This window comes from Phascolarctos cinereus, unplaced genomic scaffold (genome assembly GCF_003287225.1).
Source record: "Phascolarctos cinereus isolate Bilbo 61053 unplaced genomic scaffold, phaCin_HiC Scaffold_726;HRSCAF=1367, whole genome shotgun sequence".
Taxonomy (NCBI): Eukaryota; Metazoa; Chordata; class Mammalia; order Diprotodontia; family Phascolarctidae; genus Phascolarctos; species Phascolarctos cinereus.
Window position 1 is genome coordinate 180,664,590 of NW_027556098.1, and position 19,886 is coordinate 180,684,475.

At 37.1% G+C, this 19,886-nt stretch overlaps 1 protein-coding gene and 1 pseudogene across 1 annotated transcript; both read left to right on the forward strand.

Annotated features, from left to right (window-relative positions):
* The first annotated feature begins 2,779 nt into the window (after positions 1 to 2,779).
* Positions 2,780 to 3,719, forward strand: LOC110207116 (olfactory receptor 10D1B-like). The gene is given in 2 exon segments (XM_020984706.1): positions 2,780 to 3,229; positions 3,231 to 3,719. Coding segments are annotated over 2 exon segments (939 nt in total).
* Positions 3,720 to 4,482: 763 nt separating this feature from the next.
* LOC110207118 (olfactory receptor 10D3-like) lies at positions 4,483 to 15,493 on the forward strand (annotated as a pseudogene).
* Positions 15,494 to 19,886: the final 4,393 nt, after the last annotated feature.

The window sequence follows — 19,886 nt, forward strand, 5'->3', positions numbered from 1 at the left end:
CACTCTATTAACTATATCACCCATAGCTCTATTTCTTTGGCCTCTGAGGTTACTTTGTCTTAGGAGAATGTTTCCCCAGAATTCACTGCCCTCCAGCCCTCTTCCACATAGGTGTTGAGGAAATGACATTAGATAAAATACCCCACCTCTCCATTTCATTAGAACTGTGCCAAGAGAAAAAGGAATGAACTCTAGGCTAATTGCTGCTCCCTCTGCTCATCAGACCCTCTGAAGAGTCAGAGGTATAACAAAGAATTGGCTCCAACGGGACATCAAGGCTATTTAAGCTCTTAGATATGAAGAGAATACTGAGGCTCCTGGAGTCTGGGAGGGAATTACAGCAAGGTAGAGAAGCACAGTTGAGTCTGTGTCTTGCAACCCGAGTATATCCCTGACTATGCTCAGTCATGTAAGTATCTGCTCTTTTGCCTGCTCACAGTCTCTCTCTCTCTCCTTCCTCTCCTCTCCCTTCATTACCTTTCCTCCCTACTTTCATTCATTCTTTCTTTATCTCCTCTGTGACTCCCACCCACTACAAGAAAGCAAATGAGGGCCTTAGCAAAGCAAGGAAGTCTCATTGATTTATCAATAAAATATTTATTGGGTAAAAACAACCACCACTAAAACCTGCAGTGGGAAAATAGGCACACAACACAATAGGATGGTATATCTACTATCTATGTAGTATATTAGTGCTTTCCTAGGTTTAAAATTCTTTTTTAAAATCAATTGTCAGGTGAAAAAGGAGAGTCAACTCTCAGTTACCCCTGCTGATGAAACAGAGCAGTATTGAGGATAATGCAGACCAACAGGTAATATCAGCACATTTCTATTTGACTCCCAAATATGTTATGCTATTTTTGTGGGGTGGGAGTATTGGTTATGTTTTTTTCTTCCATCTGGTCACCATAAAAATGACTTTATCTCTTTGAGCACACTTGGTCAGAAAAGGGAAAAGACCAAGAATATGATAGGTTTGGGGAGTGAAATCACCATGTGGTAGATGAATATGACAAAATTGAGTGTGATTTACTTAAAATATAGAATATTAGGTTTTGAAGGGAACTTAAGAACCAACTAGTGTTAGTCCCTAATTGGTTTTTTTTTAATACTTTCCCTTATTTCCTATAGTTCCATCTAATTCTCTATTAGGAATAATAATAAACTAACATTTATTTCTAAGAAATAGTGTGTTACAGTGGAAAATATATTAGATGTGGAATCTGACAGTAAGTTCAAATGCTGACTCTGTGACCCTAAATAAGCCACCTCCTCTCTGCATCCAAGTTTGTTCTGCTTTCCCTTACACTATATGGAACCTCACATATTAAATGTGGGTCTCAACCTGGGCTATGTTGGTAGATGCTTAGCAACTGACTGTCCAAAACATGGAACTTTTAAATTTAATTCTTTAGTCTAGAGACAATCAACAAAGCAAGAAAAGAAGCCCTGATTTGTAACATCTTTGGTTTCCAAGGTGTAAATGCTCGCACTGACAATTTAACAACGAGTAGGGGCAGCTAGGTGGATGCAGTGGATAGAGCACTGGCTCTGGATTCAGGAGGATCTGAGTTCAAATCTGACCTCAGACACATAACACTAGCTGTGTGTCCCTGGGCAAGTCACTTAACCCCATTGCCCAGCCAAAAAAAAAACACACAAAAAATGAGCTTCTTTGTAGTATAATCTTTAGCACATACCTGGCTCCACACAATGAGGCAGGTGGACTGAATGATCTTAAATTTTTAATCTATGACATATTAATATTGGGCTTTAAGGTTTACAAACCAATTTCCTCACAAAAATGAATCTAATTTTGTTGAGTTGAAAAACATCATGAGGTAAGTAGTGTAACTATTATTATCCTTATTTTATAAATGAGGACATTGAGGCCCCCAAAAGAGCAATGACCTAGTCAGGGTCACACAACCAGTAAATGTGAGACTTATATCACTGTAGCAGGTATATATGAGGTAGGGGCATTAAGGTAGGGATAAATCTACCACCAAAATCCTATGAATATACAGGGCGTCTTAAAAGTCTTGGTGAAGTTTTAAGGTTTAATAACTTCAGGAGTATACCTGCTACAAACTTACAAAAACCCCCCATCAATATTTGAAAGGTAAATTATCTAAAATCTTAGACTATTCATAAGTTTTTATTAAAATTCAACATAACTATCATTTTGTGCCATATATTATTCTAGTCAATTTTTGCATTTGTAAAGAATTTTATTAGCTGCCACTTAGTGGCTGAAAGAATTGCATTCATATTCCTAGCCTTAAGATCATCTAAAGAATTACATGTAGATGTATATACAATAGTTTTGTCATGATGTCACAAGGAAAAGTCTAATGGAGATACATCAGGTAAATGAGGTGGTGAAACAAAAAGACCCCCTCTACCAATCCACCAGGCTGAGAAGGTGTCATCCAGAAATTGTCTCACAAGCAATTCACAATAACAAGGTCCCCTGTCTTGTTAAAAATCAAATAAAAAAAATTTAATATAGAAAGTTAACAAAACCAAATAAATTAAAATAAACTTTCAAGTGATATCTTTGTAAGTTGGTGGGCTTTAAACTTTTGAAATTATTAAAGCATAAAACATATTAAAACATAGCCATCCTAACTTTCTCTTTTTTCACTGGATCTTTGCTCTAGGTCATCCATCTCTAACTGATTCTCATAAAAAACTGATTTGGGTGAAAGCCTTTCACACTGAGCTGTCATTTGTGGTATTCCAAGTAATTATTCTTATTGTCTGAGGAGACACCTTCATGGAGATGAGGAATCTATCCGTAGTAGCTGAGTTCATTCTTTTGGGCATACCCCACACTGAGGGGCTGGAGGCTGAGCTCTTTATCCTGTTTCTGACATTCTACCTCTTCACCCTGCTGGGGAACCTACTCATCCTCACAGCCATCATTTCTTCTTCCCAGTTTCACACACCCATGTATTTCTTCTTGGCAAATCTATCTGTGTTTGACATATTTTTTCCTTCAGTAAGTTCTCCTAACATGTTGTTCTACCTCATGGGAAATAGCCATGCCATCTCTTTTCAGGGCTGTGCATCCCAGATATTCTTCTATCATTGCTTGGGAGGGACTGAGTGTTTCCTCTATACCGTGATGGCATATGATCACTTTGTAGCTATCTGCCACCCTCTGAGGTATAAAATCATTGTGAACCATAAGGTGTGTGTTATCCTAACCATGGGCACCTGGATGGGGGGGCTGTCTTCATTCAACTATCCTTACATTTATCACTTTCAGATTACCCTACTGTGGTCTCAATGAGGTAAACTATTTTTTCTGTGATATCCCTATAGTGTTGCCCCTGGCTTGTGCAGACACCTCTCTAGCCCATATGGTGAGTTTTACCAACGTTGGCCTTATGCCTCTTATATGTTTCTTATTCATTTTTATTTCCTACATTCGCATAGTGCTCTCCATATTGAAAATACACTCATCAGAGAGTAGGCGGCGAGCCTTCTCAACCTGCAGTGCCCAGCTGACCTCCATCCTCTTATTCTATGGGCCTGTAATCCTTATTTATCTTGGACCTGCTTCTACACCCTGGCTTGGCTCTGTGATCCAGGTACTGAATAATATCATCACCCCTTCCCTGAACTCTTTAATATATAGCTTGCGGAACAAGGATGTTAAATCAGCCCTGAGAAAAGTTTTGCACCAAGTGGTAAACACCACAGGGGTTTAAGTTTTAAAGCTATTTTCTTCCTGTTATACTTTTATTTTATAACTCTGGGATTTTCCTCAATATCCCTCTATTTCATTTTCTTCTTTTAACATTGGTAGCAACACAAAGTGGGCATGGTAGCCAGACTTGGTTCTTAGGAGTCCCTATTGTGGCATCAATGGGACAGTACTCAAGACTCACTTCTTGTAAAACTTCTTCCATTGCATAAATGAAATGATCACAAAATTGCCTTTCCCCCCGAATACAATAAACCCTTCCAAAGTCATATTTCAGTTATTTCAGTAATTTAGTAATTCAGTATTACAGTAAGTTTCATGTCATCAAAGAAATGATACTAGGAGTGATAGTTAACACTCTGAATGAGAGTCAAGATTCAAAAAGATCTCAACAGGCTAGAACATGGGACCAAATAGAATGAGCTAAAATTTAATAGGGGTAAAAAACCAAACAAACACACCCCTTCTTACAGATAAAGCCAGTTCATTCTTGAATTTGCCAAAATAATGAGACTGCAAATTTCTTAATGACAAAAACAATGTCCTTAAAAATACTTATTCTCAATATGATTCTACTATTCTCTGTGGGAAACTAATCAACACCTACTTCCTGACTGTAAGATAAAATCCATAGATGCATCAAGGTCTTTTCAGTAAACTTATTCCTTTAATAAAAATTAAAACATTACTCATTTGAAGAAAATCACTTCATCTTTCTACACCTCAATTTCCTCATCTGCAAAAGGGAGTTCTTTGACTAGATCATCATGGATCCCTTTCAACTCGAACAGTAAGTCTACTAAAAAGACCATACCAGAGACAATTAAGGGGGGGGGGGAATGATCCATGTTTACTATGTGCTGGGCACTGTGCCAAGTACCAAGGATACAAAGAACAATAAAAGATAGCCTCTGTCCTCAAGGAGGATACAGTTTAAAGAGGGAAGACAGTATATATAAAAAAAAAAGATGAAAAGTAAGAGAGAAGGTACCCAGAAGGGGAAAATGACAGTCCTGAAGGAGCACAGTTGGGTGGGAAATGATGAGATGGTTGTCCTGAACATCCTTCTTAAATAAAGGATCTGGAGGAGCTCTCTACTGTTTACCTTCTATTCTCTCCAATCAGAGGGAAGGAAGGATGCCAGGACCAGGGAGTACTGAGGAGTTATGAGTTTCAGGTCTGTGACATTTAAAATATTTGAGAGATATTTCTCACTAATTTAATCATTTTATTAATAATACCAGCATTTTAATAAAAGGATGGTCATTTGATTGTCTCTTACATCAAAGACAAATCATAGGAGTGGGCTCACAGCTTATATGCACATTGGAGGAGGGATTCCCCCCCAGGTGGCAATCAACTCTGATTGGTTAACAATTAATGAGAGGAGGGTTTTGCAAAGAGAAATGAGCTCACTTAAATGAGGAGATGGGAGTGATCATGTCACTCTTGGACAGAGATTATCCCTATACCCAGACCACACCCAGCCTTGGGTAATCTAGACAAAAGGATTTATCTCCACCTAAGCTTGACTGAATGGAATTCATGTTAGACTAGAGATTCCAACCTTATTAGGAATAGGAGATTTGGCCCTTTACCCTCTATGTAAAACAGGCAACAATGCCTTTCTATAAACTCTTTGAAATCTGTTTCTTTTTCCATAATCAAAGGTGTTTGCATGGCTATGCTTAGCTAATTTCTTACCTATCACAAACTTTAAGATGTAATAGTTACTTACTTCATCTCAGGATTCCTCAAGATTTCACTTACTTTTCCTTACAAATAGAATCGTGTATGAAGTGACAATGCTTCACTTCATTTTCTCCATCTTTTGAAGAATGAACTTTTTATTAACATAAATCAAGAATCAATAAGTTGGTCTATTTGGGGCAGAGATGGACTTTCAATTGATGGAGTTCAACTGGAAGTCCCTCATCACTGTTGGACTGAAAGTTCTGTGGAAGATGTCTGATCTTCTTCCTAAACTCATCTTACATTTCCAAATTCCTATTCAGGTGGTTTAACAATATTCCCATTACAAGATCATACCCATTTCTTCCTCCATTAATGATGACTCAAATGCTTCTCTTCTATGCTTCCCCTATCTGCCTCACAGATTTCCTCACAAAAGTATATGTTTTTAATAGATAAGGCTTAATACATACTCCATTTAAATCTAATGTGTTCATTTTGAATAAGATTTATCTGGCCATAACCATATTTCAGTCATCTAATCAACATATGAAACTGAATTCACAATTTTGTGTCAAGAACTATACATGCAGCAGTCAAAAAGCACTTATTAAGTGTCTACTATGTGCCATGCATCGTGCTATGCATGTCTTTAAACTTTCGAAGCTATGCATTTGCTTTTTCTTTAATCTCACTTACATATGGTTATCAGCTCTGCCATTTCTTCTCTCTCTTCATCTCTTATCTCAAATGGTCTAACATCCTTTCTTTAATTTTTAAATTCTCACCAACATCCTTCTCTGTAGAGAAAGCACAAATTATAGTTGAATTTAATGAGCATTTATTAAGAACCCACTGTGTGGGTGTAGAGCACTGAGCTTACAGCTCAAGGAAATAAAATTTTAGGTTAGACATGGTCACCGTCTCCATGGAGCTTATAATCTAGTAGTTAATAAATGAGAAAGAAAATACATATTCATAATAACTATATTATACACACAGAAAACAAAGGCTACAGGAAATCTGTGGGAAAAACTCATACAAATAAGGAAGAGCATTGAAATTTTCATTGTTGATTAATGACATTTCAGTTTTGTTTGAAAAGGAAGGTTATAAATTCAACCAGTTAAGAGGAGGGTGGAGAGCATTCCTGCCTCAAAGCAGAGTGACACTGTGCAAGGAATACTGAATTTGGATGAGGAAAACTTGTGTTCAAATCCTCACTCTACTGCTTAGCACTTGTGTTACCCTGGCCAAGCCACTCTTTGGTTCAGAGGTCCTCAACTTTAAAATGAGGGTATTACATCCCTAGAAGGAAAGATGACACTTGCAACTCTTGAGGACTGTATTGTTATTACACCATGTTAAAGGAGTATACATAAAGGGGGTGGATATGAGTTGACTTTGATGTAATGATAAAAAAAAATCTAATCAAGTGGGTTAAATGGATCCAAGTAGTGGATTAGTCTGATCTTAGAAAATGTACTGAGAAAGGAGGAGGCAGACAAGGATAAATTACATTACAGGAAAAGACAGAAAATCCTATGCAGCAGAGGGAAAGAAGGGAGGGGGGTGAGCATTGTTTGAACCTTGCTCTCATCATGTTTGGCTCAAGAAGGGGATAACACAGTCAGTTGGGCAGTGGGAGGGAAGGGGGGAAGGAAAAGAGAGAGGGGATAGAAGGGAGGGAAGAAGCAGTAAGGGCAAAGGGGAAGAAAAGGGAAAGGGATAATAGAAGGGAGGAGAGACTGAAGGAGGTGGTGGTCAAAAGCAAAACACTAGTGAGGAGGGAAAAGGAGAAAGGAGAAAGAAAAGCATAAACAGGGAAAAAAGGATGGAGAAAAAGACACAGATAGTAATCATAACTGTGAAAGTTGAATCACTATCTTTTCTTTTTTTCTCTTCTGTTGAGTTTTGTTTCTTCTTTCTGATGGTTCCTCCTATTGGTTTTAATTTTTACTTACAAATTCACTAATGTGAAAATATATTTAATAGGAATGTAAATGCATAGCCTATATTAGATTGTTCACTGTCTTGGGGGGGAGGGGGAGAAAAATTTTAAATTCAAAAGCATACGGAAGTGATTGTTGATAAATCAAAAGAAATTAATAAAAAAAGAAATAGAGATAAAATAAAATAAAATAAAATAAAATAAAATAAAATAAAATAAAATAAAATAAAATAAAATACAATAGAATGAGGACATTCACTTGGAGTAGGTAGCTTCTAAGGTCTCTTCCAGCTCCAAATATATGGTTCTATAAACTTTTAAAGAAAAAGTATATAGATCAACTTTCAGTAAGATAATGAGAATAAGAAATCTAAAGAGAATAAGAATGGAATAAGAAATCACATGGAATGGAATAAGAAATCATAAAGCACCTCATCCCCTAATGTCCCCTTAAACACTAGCAAAAAATAAAAGCGGTGGAAAAGTATAAACAAACTACACAAATGAAATCTGCAAATGACTATTGCTTTACAGAAAATCAAACATAGAAACAATAAAGCAGAAAAAAATGCTTTAAAGATAAACAAATACCATGGATAAAAATAAATCATCTGAATGACTGCATAAACACATAGAAAATGCCTTCAGAAGCAGAACCGGAACTGTCTTAGATTGTAGGCACAGTAAATGGAATTAACACAGTAATGAAATATGTTGACATTATTGAAAATGGAATAAAGCAAGATGATAGCAAGTCTCAACAATTTAGCACTTTATGTATAGAAAATCTAAATAAAGATATGATAAATCTCACAAATCTCTATATTATTACAAATGCCTCAAGAAAGAAAAAGGGGGAATGGCAACAATGAGAAAACATACTAAAATGTATATGATACAGCTAAAGCAGTACTTAAGGGAAAATTTATTTCTCTTAAATTCCTACATCAACAAAATAGAGAAAAGAGCACATAAATGATTTGGGCATGCAACTAAAAAACCCCAAAAAACTAGAAAAAAAAACATTAAAAATCCCCAATTGAACACCAAGTTAGAAATCCTGAAAACCAAAGGTGAGATTAACCAAATTGAAAGTAAGAAAAATATTGAGGTAATAAATGAAACTAGGATCTGGTTTTATGAAAAAAACAGTAAGATATATAAGCCATTGGTTAATTTGATTAAGAAAAAAGAAAAGCAAAAATCCAGTATCAAAAATGAAAAGAGTAAAATCACCACCAATGATGAAGAAATTAAATCAATCATTAGGAAATATTTTGCCCAATTACATAGCAATAAATCTGGCAAGCTGATTGAAATTGATGAAAATTTACAAAAATATAAATTGCTCAGATTAAGAGATGAGGAAATAGAATGCCTAAATTATCCCATCTTAGAAAAAGAAATTGAATGAGCCATTCATGAACTTCCTGGGAAAAACTTCCCAGAGCCAGATGAGTTCAAAATTGAATTACACCAGACATTTAAAGGACAATTAATTCCAATACTATATCACTATTTGGGAAAATAGCAAAGAAGAAATCCTACCAAATTCCTTTTATGACCAAAATACAGTGCTGGTACTTAAACTAGAAAGAACTAAAACAGAGAAGAAAACTATAGACCAGTTTCCCTAATCAATATTGATGCAAAAATTTTAAATAAAATAGTAAGCAAGATTTACAGTAGTAAATTAGAAGGATCATGCATTATGACCAGGTGGGATTTATACCAAGAATGCAGGGTTGGTGCAATATTAAAAAAAAAAAAAACTGTCAACATAATTGACCATATCAAAAACAAAACAAACAGAAATCATATGATTATCTCAATAGATGCTGAAAAAGCTTTCGACAAAAAACAGTACTCATTCCTATGGAAGACCACAAGAGAGCATGGGAATAAAGCGAACATTCCTTAAAATGATAAGTAGTATCTATGTAAAGTCATTAGCAAATAATATCTCTAATGGGGATGGGCTAAAAGCCCTTCCAATAGGATCAAGAGTGAAGCAAGATGCTCATTATCACTACTATTATTCAATATAGTACTAGAAATATTAGCTATAGCAATAAGAGAAGAAAAAGAAATAGAAGGAATTAGAAGAGATAATGAGGAAACAGAACTATCACTCTGCAGATGATATGATGGTATACTTAGAGAATCCTAGAGAATCAACCAAAAACTACTTAATATAATTAACAACTTTAGTAAAGTTGCAGGACAAAAAATAAACCTACATGAATCATCCACATTTCTATATATGACCAACAAGGCCAGCAGCATGAGATAGAAAGAGAAATTTCATTTAAAATAACTATAAAGAATATAAAATATTTGGGGATCTACATGCCAGCACAAACCCAGGAACTATATGAATACAATCACAAAACATTTTCACACAGATAAAGTCAGATCTAAACAGTTGGAAAAATATCAATTGCTTATGGGTAGGCAGAGCTAATATGATAAAAATGACAATTCTACCTAAACTAAGTTATTTATTCAGTGCCATATTGATCAAACTACCAAAAAAATTATTTGATGGAGTTGGAAAAAACACCACCAAAGTTCATCTGGAAGAGCAGAAGGCAAGAATATGAAGGGAATGAATGAGAAAAAAAAAAACAAGCAAATGAAGGTGACCTGGAAATACCAGATCTCAAACTATATTGTAAAGCAGTGATCAACAAAATTATCTGGTATTGGCTAAGAAATGCCATGGTGGGTCAGTGCAATAGATTAGGTACACAAGGCACAGTAGTAAATGACCATAGTAACCTAGTATTTGATAAACTCAAAGACCCCAGCCTCTAGGAAAAGAAGTCACTATTTGACAAAAACTGCTGGGAAAACTGGAAAACAATAGGGCACAGACTAGATATATACCAACATCTCATATTATGTACCAAGATAAGGTCAAAATGAATGCAGATCAAAGCATACTTTTTTCATTGTGTGTGTGTGTGTGTGTGTGTGTGTGTGTGTGTGTGCGCACGTGCACGTGCACACAAGGGTGTTTTCTTTTGGTTTATTTCTTCCTTCACAACTGTGACTAATCTGGAAATGTGTCTTACATGATTGCACGTATATAACCTATATCAAATAGATTACTATTTTAGCAAGAGAGGAGGGGAGGGAGAAAAATTTGGAACTCAAAATCTTGTAAAAATCAATGCTAAAAATTGTCTTTACATATATTTGGGAAAAATACTATTAAAAAGAAATAAAGTAGGGACACTGAGTAAATTAGTCCCTCTGTTCATCAGGCTGCCTAAAGAGTCAGGAGCATAGCAGGGAATGGATTCCAAAGGGAGAAAAAGGCCATGTAAACTCTTCTACATATGGGAATATCAAGGTTCTTGGAGTCTGAATGGAAATTACCTGAGGGGACATAAGCACAGCCAGATCTGTGTAGTTCAATTTCTCTGACAAGGGAGGAGTATTTCAAAGGATTCCTCCTTCCGGAACCCAATCCCTCCTCCATGGTACCTTACCAGAAGGAACTTTTGACTAAAAGCTTTGATTTATCACTCAGAGGAAACTTGGAGAAAGAACAGAAAAAATTTTCTGTCAAACTAACTTAGCCACACAAGTGTTCAAGACTTTACCTGCTCTTCTCTCTTTATGTCTTTTTGCTTCTCCTTTTCTTCCTTTCTATCTATCCCTTTCTCTCCTGTCTCCCTCACACCAGGTAAGGAGAAATCAGGGACTCATTAACTGATAAAATTTGTTAAATGCACATCTAGTTACATACATGTCACTATATTCTTATATTGTGGGGAACACTGATCTGGAGCTGGAAGGAACCTTAGAGGCCATCTAGTACAACGTCCCATTTTACAGAATAAAAAACTGAGCATTGGGAAGGTTAAATTACTTATTCAAGTTTACACAGGATTGATGCCAAAGGCAGAATGTCAAACCAGGTTTTCTGACTATAGAGATGGTGCTTCAATCACTGTACCCTGGTTCTATTATTTGGCTTCCATGTTTTTTTTTTTTGCCTCCAGAAGAAAAATAAAGGAGGGATTTAGGAATAAAGGAGAATTCCTAGGGAAGTAGATAGTATGCCTCATCCCATATAGGATTTACTATAGAAAGATTCACCACCATTTATGAAGCATGATACTAGAGCTTTTAGGAAAAGATGCTAGCCCTCCAGATCTTTCTGCCAACTTTTTAAGAGATACAGAATTTCCTTTAACTGGAATGGGGTTATATTTTATAATTACAATTAAAGCTTCAAGTGCAAATACACCTTTGAGGGCTATCTATTCATATATATATTAATAGGAATCTGGAAATAACTGACATTCATTGGCTTTAGAATTAGATCTTTGAGATTATCTCCATTCTGTCGTCCCTTATTAATATGAATACTGAGGTTTATGACTCTGACCATAAAAAATATAGCAGGAGAGGCAGTAGACTATCATAGATAGAGAACTGGCCTGAAAGTCTTGAAGACCTAGTTTGTATGACAGTCACCTCTCTATAACCTCTCAGTTCCTCAGGGAGCTCTCAAGACTATAAGTTTCAGAGAAGATGCCAATCAGCATTTTTGTGCCTATTAAAACACAAATCCAATTTTTTAAAATATTAAGGTTACCTGGAAAATGTCTGAACAGATGGGTAAAGAATCAAGGGAGAATGGCCTAAAATAGACAGATGGTCCATGTGAGAGATGTCTAAGGGAAGACAATAGGCAAGAAAAGTCAGGTGTCAGAGTGATTGCATAATGAATAGAAGGTACAAATCTGGGAAGCTGGTAAAAAAAAAAGAGACTAAATAGAGGGTAACAATATAAGACTCAGCTACTAGGAATGTAATAAAAGCTCTAATTGCTAGGGGGAAGAAGTGAGATCAACACAAGACCCTAGAGAGATATGGAACAGGTTACAAGGCAGAGGCTTGGAGCCAAGGGAACAAAATAGATCCAATTTGAGAAACTAGTGTACAAATGTACACTCTGGATAAGGAAGGAACCCAATTATTAGAGCCAAGTCCAAGGTCACAGGTAGATTAGCAGCTATACTGACTTAATACTAAATCACTTGAACTACTCAAGCTGATCTATGGGCCCTTTTATTTTCCTGCCTTGGGGCAACATTGGTTGGTACTTTGTGCAGGGTTAAGCTTTAAGGTATGGGCTAAGCAACCTCAGCCACAGAGGGATAGATGCATGGGGTCATGGGTACCAAACCAGTAACTGCAAAAGTCTCTTCTTAGATGTAGCTATCTAAGTTCTCCTTGAATACCTCAATTGATGGGGAGCTTACAACTTTTACTGCATAGCTCATTTTATTACTGATTATTAGATATTTTATTGCTGATTATTATTAGCTAATTAATTTAATTATTAAAATTTTATTATGTTGAACTGAAATCTGATTTTTTCCAAAGACCCACATTTTACAGCTTTTTCTGAAAGCTGATTTAGATAAAGGGTCCCTGGGTTCCAAATACAGAAGGGGAGAACTGGTAACGAAACAGGGGGCTAGATCTACTTAGTAGACATTTCAGTGCCATAGTTTCCTGAAGACTTGGACCAGTCCCATGTCTGTGGCTTTCAGTGGCTAAAGCCTGCTAATTGCAATAGAGACAAGAGATGTTCCAAAGGAGACTTGTAAGGTAGAGGGAAAAGGGAGAACTCATCAGAGAAGATGGGTTCAAATCCTTCCTCTGACACTTATGACCTTGGAAAAGGCATTTAATCCCCATCAACCTCAGCCTCCTCATCTGTAAAATGAGAATTGTACTAAATGGTTTAGGGCCACTTCTAGCCTCAGATCTATGACACTATGGTACTTTGCCAATTTTTGTTTTGGGGGGGGGGAGGCTGAGCACAGCTTTTTCTCCGATCCATTCCCTCTTGGGCACACAGCTTAGTTCACATTATCATAGTCTAAAAACTCTGAAACATTTTAATAATTTAGTACCTTTATATTTCAGTTGACGACAAGCATATCTTGTCTAATTCAAGGTATCTCTTTCAGGAGGTGATCTGTGCATTCTTTCCATTTCTATTTTACTCTCCGGTTTCCTGATATTCAGTTTTATTTGATAATTTCTTGAAAGATGATGTCTAGGTTCTTTTTTTGATCATGGCGTTCAGGTAGTCCAATAACTTTTAAATTATCTCTCCTGGATCTATTTTCCAGGTCAGTTGTTTTTCCAATGAGATATTTCACATTGTTGTCTATTTTTTCATTCTTTTGGATTTGTTTTACAGTGTCTTGATTTTTCATAAAGTCTCTAGCTTCTATTTGCTCCATTCTAATTTTTAAGAACATATTTTCTTCAGTAAACTTTTGGAACACCTTTTCCATTTGGCCAATTTTGCTTTTTAAGGCATTGTTCTCCTCATTGGCTTTTTGGACCTGTTTTTGCCACTTGGGATAGGCTATTTTTTAAGATGTATTTTCTTCAGCATTTTGGGGGGGGTCTCCTTTTGCAAGCTGTTGACTTGTTTTTCATAATTTTCTTGCATCACTCTCACTTCTCTTCCAAGTTTTTCCTCTGTGTCTGTTACTTGCTTCTCAAAATCCTTTTGGAGCTCTTCCATGGCCTGGGACCAATTCATATTTCTTTTAGAGACTTTGGATGTAGGACCTTTGGCTTCACTGTCTTCTTCTGGTTGTATGTTTTGATCTTCTTTGTCACCAAAGTAAGATCCTATGGTCTGACTCTTTTTGCTCTGCTTGCTCATGAACCCAGCCAATTAATTGAGTCTTTGTCAAGGCAAGGGTCTACTTCTAGTGTGGAGAATGTACTGTCTCAAGCTTCAGGGGTTTTGTGCAGCTGTTTTCAGAGATACTTCCAAGGACTTGTAAATTTTCAGTACTTCCAAGGTGGTATGATCAAGGCCAAGGTGTTTACTCCTTTGCTGGCCTGTACTCTGGTCTATGAGTAACCATAAGCACTGTTTTCTGCCTTGGAACTGTGAGAAGGATTTCTTCTTTATCACCACTACAGGCTCTACCACACCAGTGCTCCTCCTCACCCCAGGACTGCCACCCAGAGCTGTATCCCAGATCCAAGCACAGGCAAAGCAAGAGAATCCTGCCTCAGCCCCAGCAACGTGATCCCTGCAATCCCCCTCTGATCAGCCACTTGATTCCCCCTTAGTCTGTGGACCAGAAGCTCTGGAAGCAGCTGCTGCCGTGGGGCCCCGCTCCAGAATTGGGGCTGGAATCACACCTCTCTCCCTTACTGCAGTCACAGACTTTTCCCACTGACCTTCTAAGTTGTCTTTGGCGTTTCTGGGTTGAGAAGTCTGGAAACCACCACAGCTGACAGTGATTCAGTCCTCTGAGTCCTGCTCCAGGTTTACTGAGGTCTGGTTTGCCTGCACGCCCATGCCAAACTGCTCTCCTCTTACCGCCCAGTGCGATATACCTTTCTGATCAACAATCCAGGTTGTCTTTGACTGGAAATTTGTTTCACTCTGTCTTTTTGTGGGTTCTGCTGCTTTAGAATTTGTTTAGAGTCATTTTTTACAGGTATTTGGAGGGGTTTGGGGTAGAGCTCAAACAAGTCACTGCTTTTACTCCTCTATCTTGGTTCCACCCTCTGAGACATGATCTCTTTGCAGCCATCTGTCACCCACCGAGGTATTCAGTCATTATGAACCAAAGTGTATGTATTGTCCTGATCATGGGTACCTGGATGTAGAGCTCTCTACATGTAGTTGTGCTTACATTTCTCATCTTTAATTTACCCTACTGTGGCCCAAATGAGGCAAATTACTTCTTTTGTGACATCCCTGTAGTGTTGCCCCTAGCTTGTGCAAATATCTCTCTATTCCAGATGGTGAGTTTCATCGATGTTGGCATTGTGGCTCTTCTATGTTTCCTGCTCATTGTTACTTTATACATTTTCATTGTGTTCTCAGGTGCCAAGCTTTCTCCACCTGCAGTACTCACCTGACCTCCATGGTCTTGTTCTATGGGCTTGAGGACCTCATCTATCTCAGACCTGCTTCTGCACCTTGGCTGGATTCTGTGATTTAGGTGTTGAATAATATTGTCACCCCTTCTCTCAATCCCTTAATTCATACACTGAGGAACAGGGAAGTGAAATTGGCCTTGACAAAAGTACTGCACCAAATGGTAAATGCTTCAGGAGTATAAGCCATAAGACCATTTCCTCCTTTTATCTTCATCTCAGTTTCTGAGAGGTTGCTCAAGTAGCCCTCTCCACCCTTGGCATCATTGCCAAGAGGAGAGCTAGAAGTTGGAAAGCACAGAAAATTTGAGTGTGTATAAAGGTCATACTTTTGTTATTAAAAGATCTGACTGCTATCTCGAAATGAAACATGCAGAGACTGGAAGCACAACAATGACTTGTTACCAGAAGCCCTTCCAGATTTACTCAGTCCCTTCTGAAATTTGCCAAAAATAACTTCTAATTCCCCTTTCCTGTTTCATGTGTTTTTATAATTTTGGATTCATTTCAATTGACAAGATGTTAATTTGTCTAGTCTAATACTCTTAGTATCTTTAAGGCCAATGATGTTGAAGTTTTTGTTGCTATTGTTTTAAGAGAGATTTATCATTGAGAAATGTTTAGTGCTACTTTTCCCTGTAAGCATTCAAGTAACACTTGATGACTGACTTATGGCATAAACTCTACAGGTGGGTTGGTCAAGCTCCCTAGGGTAAGCCTAGGACTGAAGTCAGCCTTCTCCTTCATTATCTTCCAACACTTCCCAGCAGTGATTAATTCTATTAGGTTAGGGGGTTAGTCTTAACCTGTGTTCTATTCATTTATTTAAAAAAATATATTTTGATAACTGCATTTCACTAAAATTCATTTCTCATTTAATACTATGTATTTTATTTTGTGCATTTAAAAACAACATTCTTCAAAGGGGTTTATTTGTTTCATTAGACTGCCAAAGGGGTCCATCACCATGACAAAGGTTCAGAACCCTATATATGATCAATTCCCTTCTTTTGTCTTCACAGTAGCTGTGTAGGACTTTTCTCACTTTGTCTTGGAGGACAACTTTGGAAGACTTTCTTCTTTCTGGTCAAACACATTTGGCCTAAGTGGGACTGGTTTTTAAAATTTTTTAAATATGGGCAATTGGAATAGGCAGGACCCATCAAGGACTCCTTTGGGGAGGTTAGTGGTAGGTGGTTAATGATGATATACTTAGAGTGGTTTGAGCACCAACACACTTAGCTGGAACCAGTGGAACTTAGATAGGTTCCCTCCATCCTTGACCCATCTCCCAGAATGGGGAAACTTCTCTGATGCCCTAAAGCCTCAGAAACTGGAGCTGGGAAAAGTACAGCTGGGAGGGATCAGATAAAAGGGAACTCTCTCTAACCCAGTTACATTGACAATTCTCAGTCCCACAGGGTAAAGAACAGATGGCTGTTGACCTGCAAAGGGCAGCCTTCCTGAGCCAAAGCTATGAACCTTGCATATAGTAAGTGCTTAATAAGTGTTTGCTGATATGCATAGAAGTTTTGCTATTCTAATAAAATAAAATTTATAAGACATTTCATGACAAAGTAGCTTTGATACTACCTATGATCTATGTGCATTCTTCCACCAACACAGATCACAACCTCAATATGATATATAGATGTTACTATGACAGTTTCTGGGATGAAAAAATTTATCATTTTGCAGCCTTCTTCATGATGAGCCCTTACCAACTTAGGAAGGGCAATGTTCAAACAGTAGGAATTCAGTTCATAAACAATTTCAACTTCAAAGTCTTTTCATTTTGGCGGAACCTGACAGAGTTTGTTGGCATGGTTTTCAATAGTGCAGGGTCACCTCCCTGAATGATGAGTCATCCTAGGAAGATTTTAATAGAAAGTGTAATGCTATACATATCCCATATTGGGCTTTAGTATTACTTTGTTGTTCAGTCGTGTCTGACTCTTCATTATCCCATTTAGGGTTTTCTTGGCAAAGATACTGGAGTGGTTTGACATTTCCTTCTCGAGTTCATTTTACAGGTGAAGAAATTGAGGCAAACAGGGTTAAGTGACTTGCCCAAGATTCCACTGCTAGGTTATATAGCTAGTAAGTGTCTAAGTCCAGATTTGAATTTAGGAAGCTATCTTTCTGACTCCATGCCTGGTGCTCCATCCACTGCTCCACCTAGTTACCACTTTGAAACCCCTTCAGTATAACTAGTCAGGTGTAAGCAGTCAGGAGGTTACAAAAATTATTAGAATTACTTTTTAAAAGCCAATCCCAGTTTTTAATTTAACCACCAGGTGGTGCTACTAAGCCACTGCTAGTCTCTTTATCAAAGGTGCCTTGCAGTTTCTGGCATTCCAGCCTGCTCCATACAGAGGAAAGAAAAACTGCATTTGAAGTTAGAAAAACTAAGTTCTATTCTATTTTTTTTTTAATTTGGAGGACCTGAGTTGTATTCTAAATTTCTAAATACCTGTTCCTAATACCTGCGTGACCTTGGGCAACTTAACCTCTCCAGGGCTGTTTCCTCATCTGCAAGATGGGGACTACATGACCTCTAAGGTTCCAATTCTAAATCACTGATACTCTCTGAACCTAAGTCCCAACTGGGTGCTCCACTCAACACCAGAGAAACTCTGGGCTTTCTATCACTCTTGTGGAGTAAGAATCCTTCTGTCATTCAGCCCTCCGTCTTTCTGGGTGGCCATGCTCATTTTGTTAGTCTTATGGGTGCATTTAATGAAAAACTTATTCCACTGAGAAACCTCTAGCTCCTCCCTTAATCAGTTGTATTTCTATAAACCCTTGTCATGTGATCAGTTCACAATAGGCCTCCAACCCACAAGGAAACAAACTTGACCCTATGCCATGTTTTCCTTAGTAGTGAACTGAATAAAAGGAACAAAACAACATACAATAGAACATCAAGTGTATGCATTTAGCATAGACTGAGACAGGTTTTAACTAGATGATACCAATTGGTAGTGATGGCCATAAATGTGGTAGTTTTGTGGTCTGGATATTCAACCAGGTTCTTCTCTCTCCCAAGCAAGCAGAGGAGTATAGGAAATAAAAGTTCCCAACTTCTTTTCTAATCATAACATACTGTCTCTTGTTCTAAAATTGATGTCGAGAGAGTTTTTCCCATTTATGCTGAAAGGTAGTAGTGAGAAATTTATCATATGCTGGCCACTATACCACCTAACTATTGCCAAATGGCCTCTAATTTCACAAGAATTCCTGCTGCATGACTTCAGGGTACATAGCCTTTGGATTCTGCATAAGTCCAAAAGATGTTCCTTTAAAAGTTTCCACTGCTAGACCTACACCAAAAAGAAATCAAAGAAAGAACAAAATGTCATTTATGTAAAAATATTTATAGCAACTCTTTTTTTCTGGTGACAATTGGAAATGAAGAGATTGTTTAATAACTGAAAAATGACTGATTAAGTTAGAGTATATGAATGTGATGGAGTCCTATTGTGACATAATAAATGAAGAAAGAAATTATTTCAAAAACACAGATTTAAATGAACTGATGAAGAATGAAATGAGCAAAACTGTAAGAACGATTTATAGTATAACATTGGTCTTATGAAAAATGAATAATTATGAGGAATTTTATAAACTGATAAAGAATGAAATGAGCAGAACTAGTAGAATAAATTATGCAATAACAACACTATAAAAACACATGACTTTGAAAACTGCAAGAACTATGATCAATGCATTGACCATCAATGAATCCAGGAGACCAGTTATAAAACACACCCTCCATTACAAAGGACCTAGTGTCAGAATGAGATTAATTTTTTTTATACAGCCATTGAGGAAATTTGTTTTCCTTCACTATGCATATTTGTTAGAAGAAATTTTCTTTTTCCCCTCCCCTCATGGGAGTGGGTGGTGTGAAAGGTAGAGAAAATAGATTTCTGTCATTTTGTTTTAAAGAAATATGTTGCATTTGTATAGGGGGATAGGGTGGTGCTACAGATTGAACTATGACATGCACTTTCAGATGAGGTCACTGATTGTTAGTTCAATTTAAGCATTTTACTTTGTTATAAGTGACCTCTCATGAGATGAGACTAATGTGCAAATGTTTGTAATATAAAAATAAAATACATCAATAAAGTAAACAATAAATATAAAGAAATAAAGAAAAAAAAAGCTTTCCAGCAGTATACCTACTTTCTCCAACATCTATCACCTATCAGAGTAGTAGTACATCAGTTGTATGGCCCAGATAAGAGTCAGCTGATTCTTCCTAGGAGGACATGGACCTATTTCAATGAAGGTTCTGAGCTTATGTGGTTAGAGAAAATCAATACCCATTACTACACCATACAGGAGCTTATCTAAGCACACATTTTCCTTTAATCAATTATTTCAGTCTATCCACTGACACACCTTTTATGCCCAGTAAGACTTCAAATCCTCTAAGCAAGTCTCCGTGTTGAAAGGGAGAGTTAGTGTTAAGCCTCTATACACATCCAGATTTTTAACCTCACCATAGATTTTTAGAATAGTCTACTTGTTTGGGATAGGTTTGATTCAGGCTAATAGGTGATTTAGGCT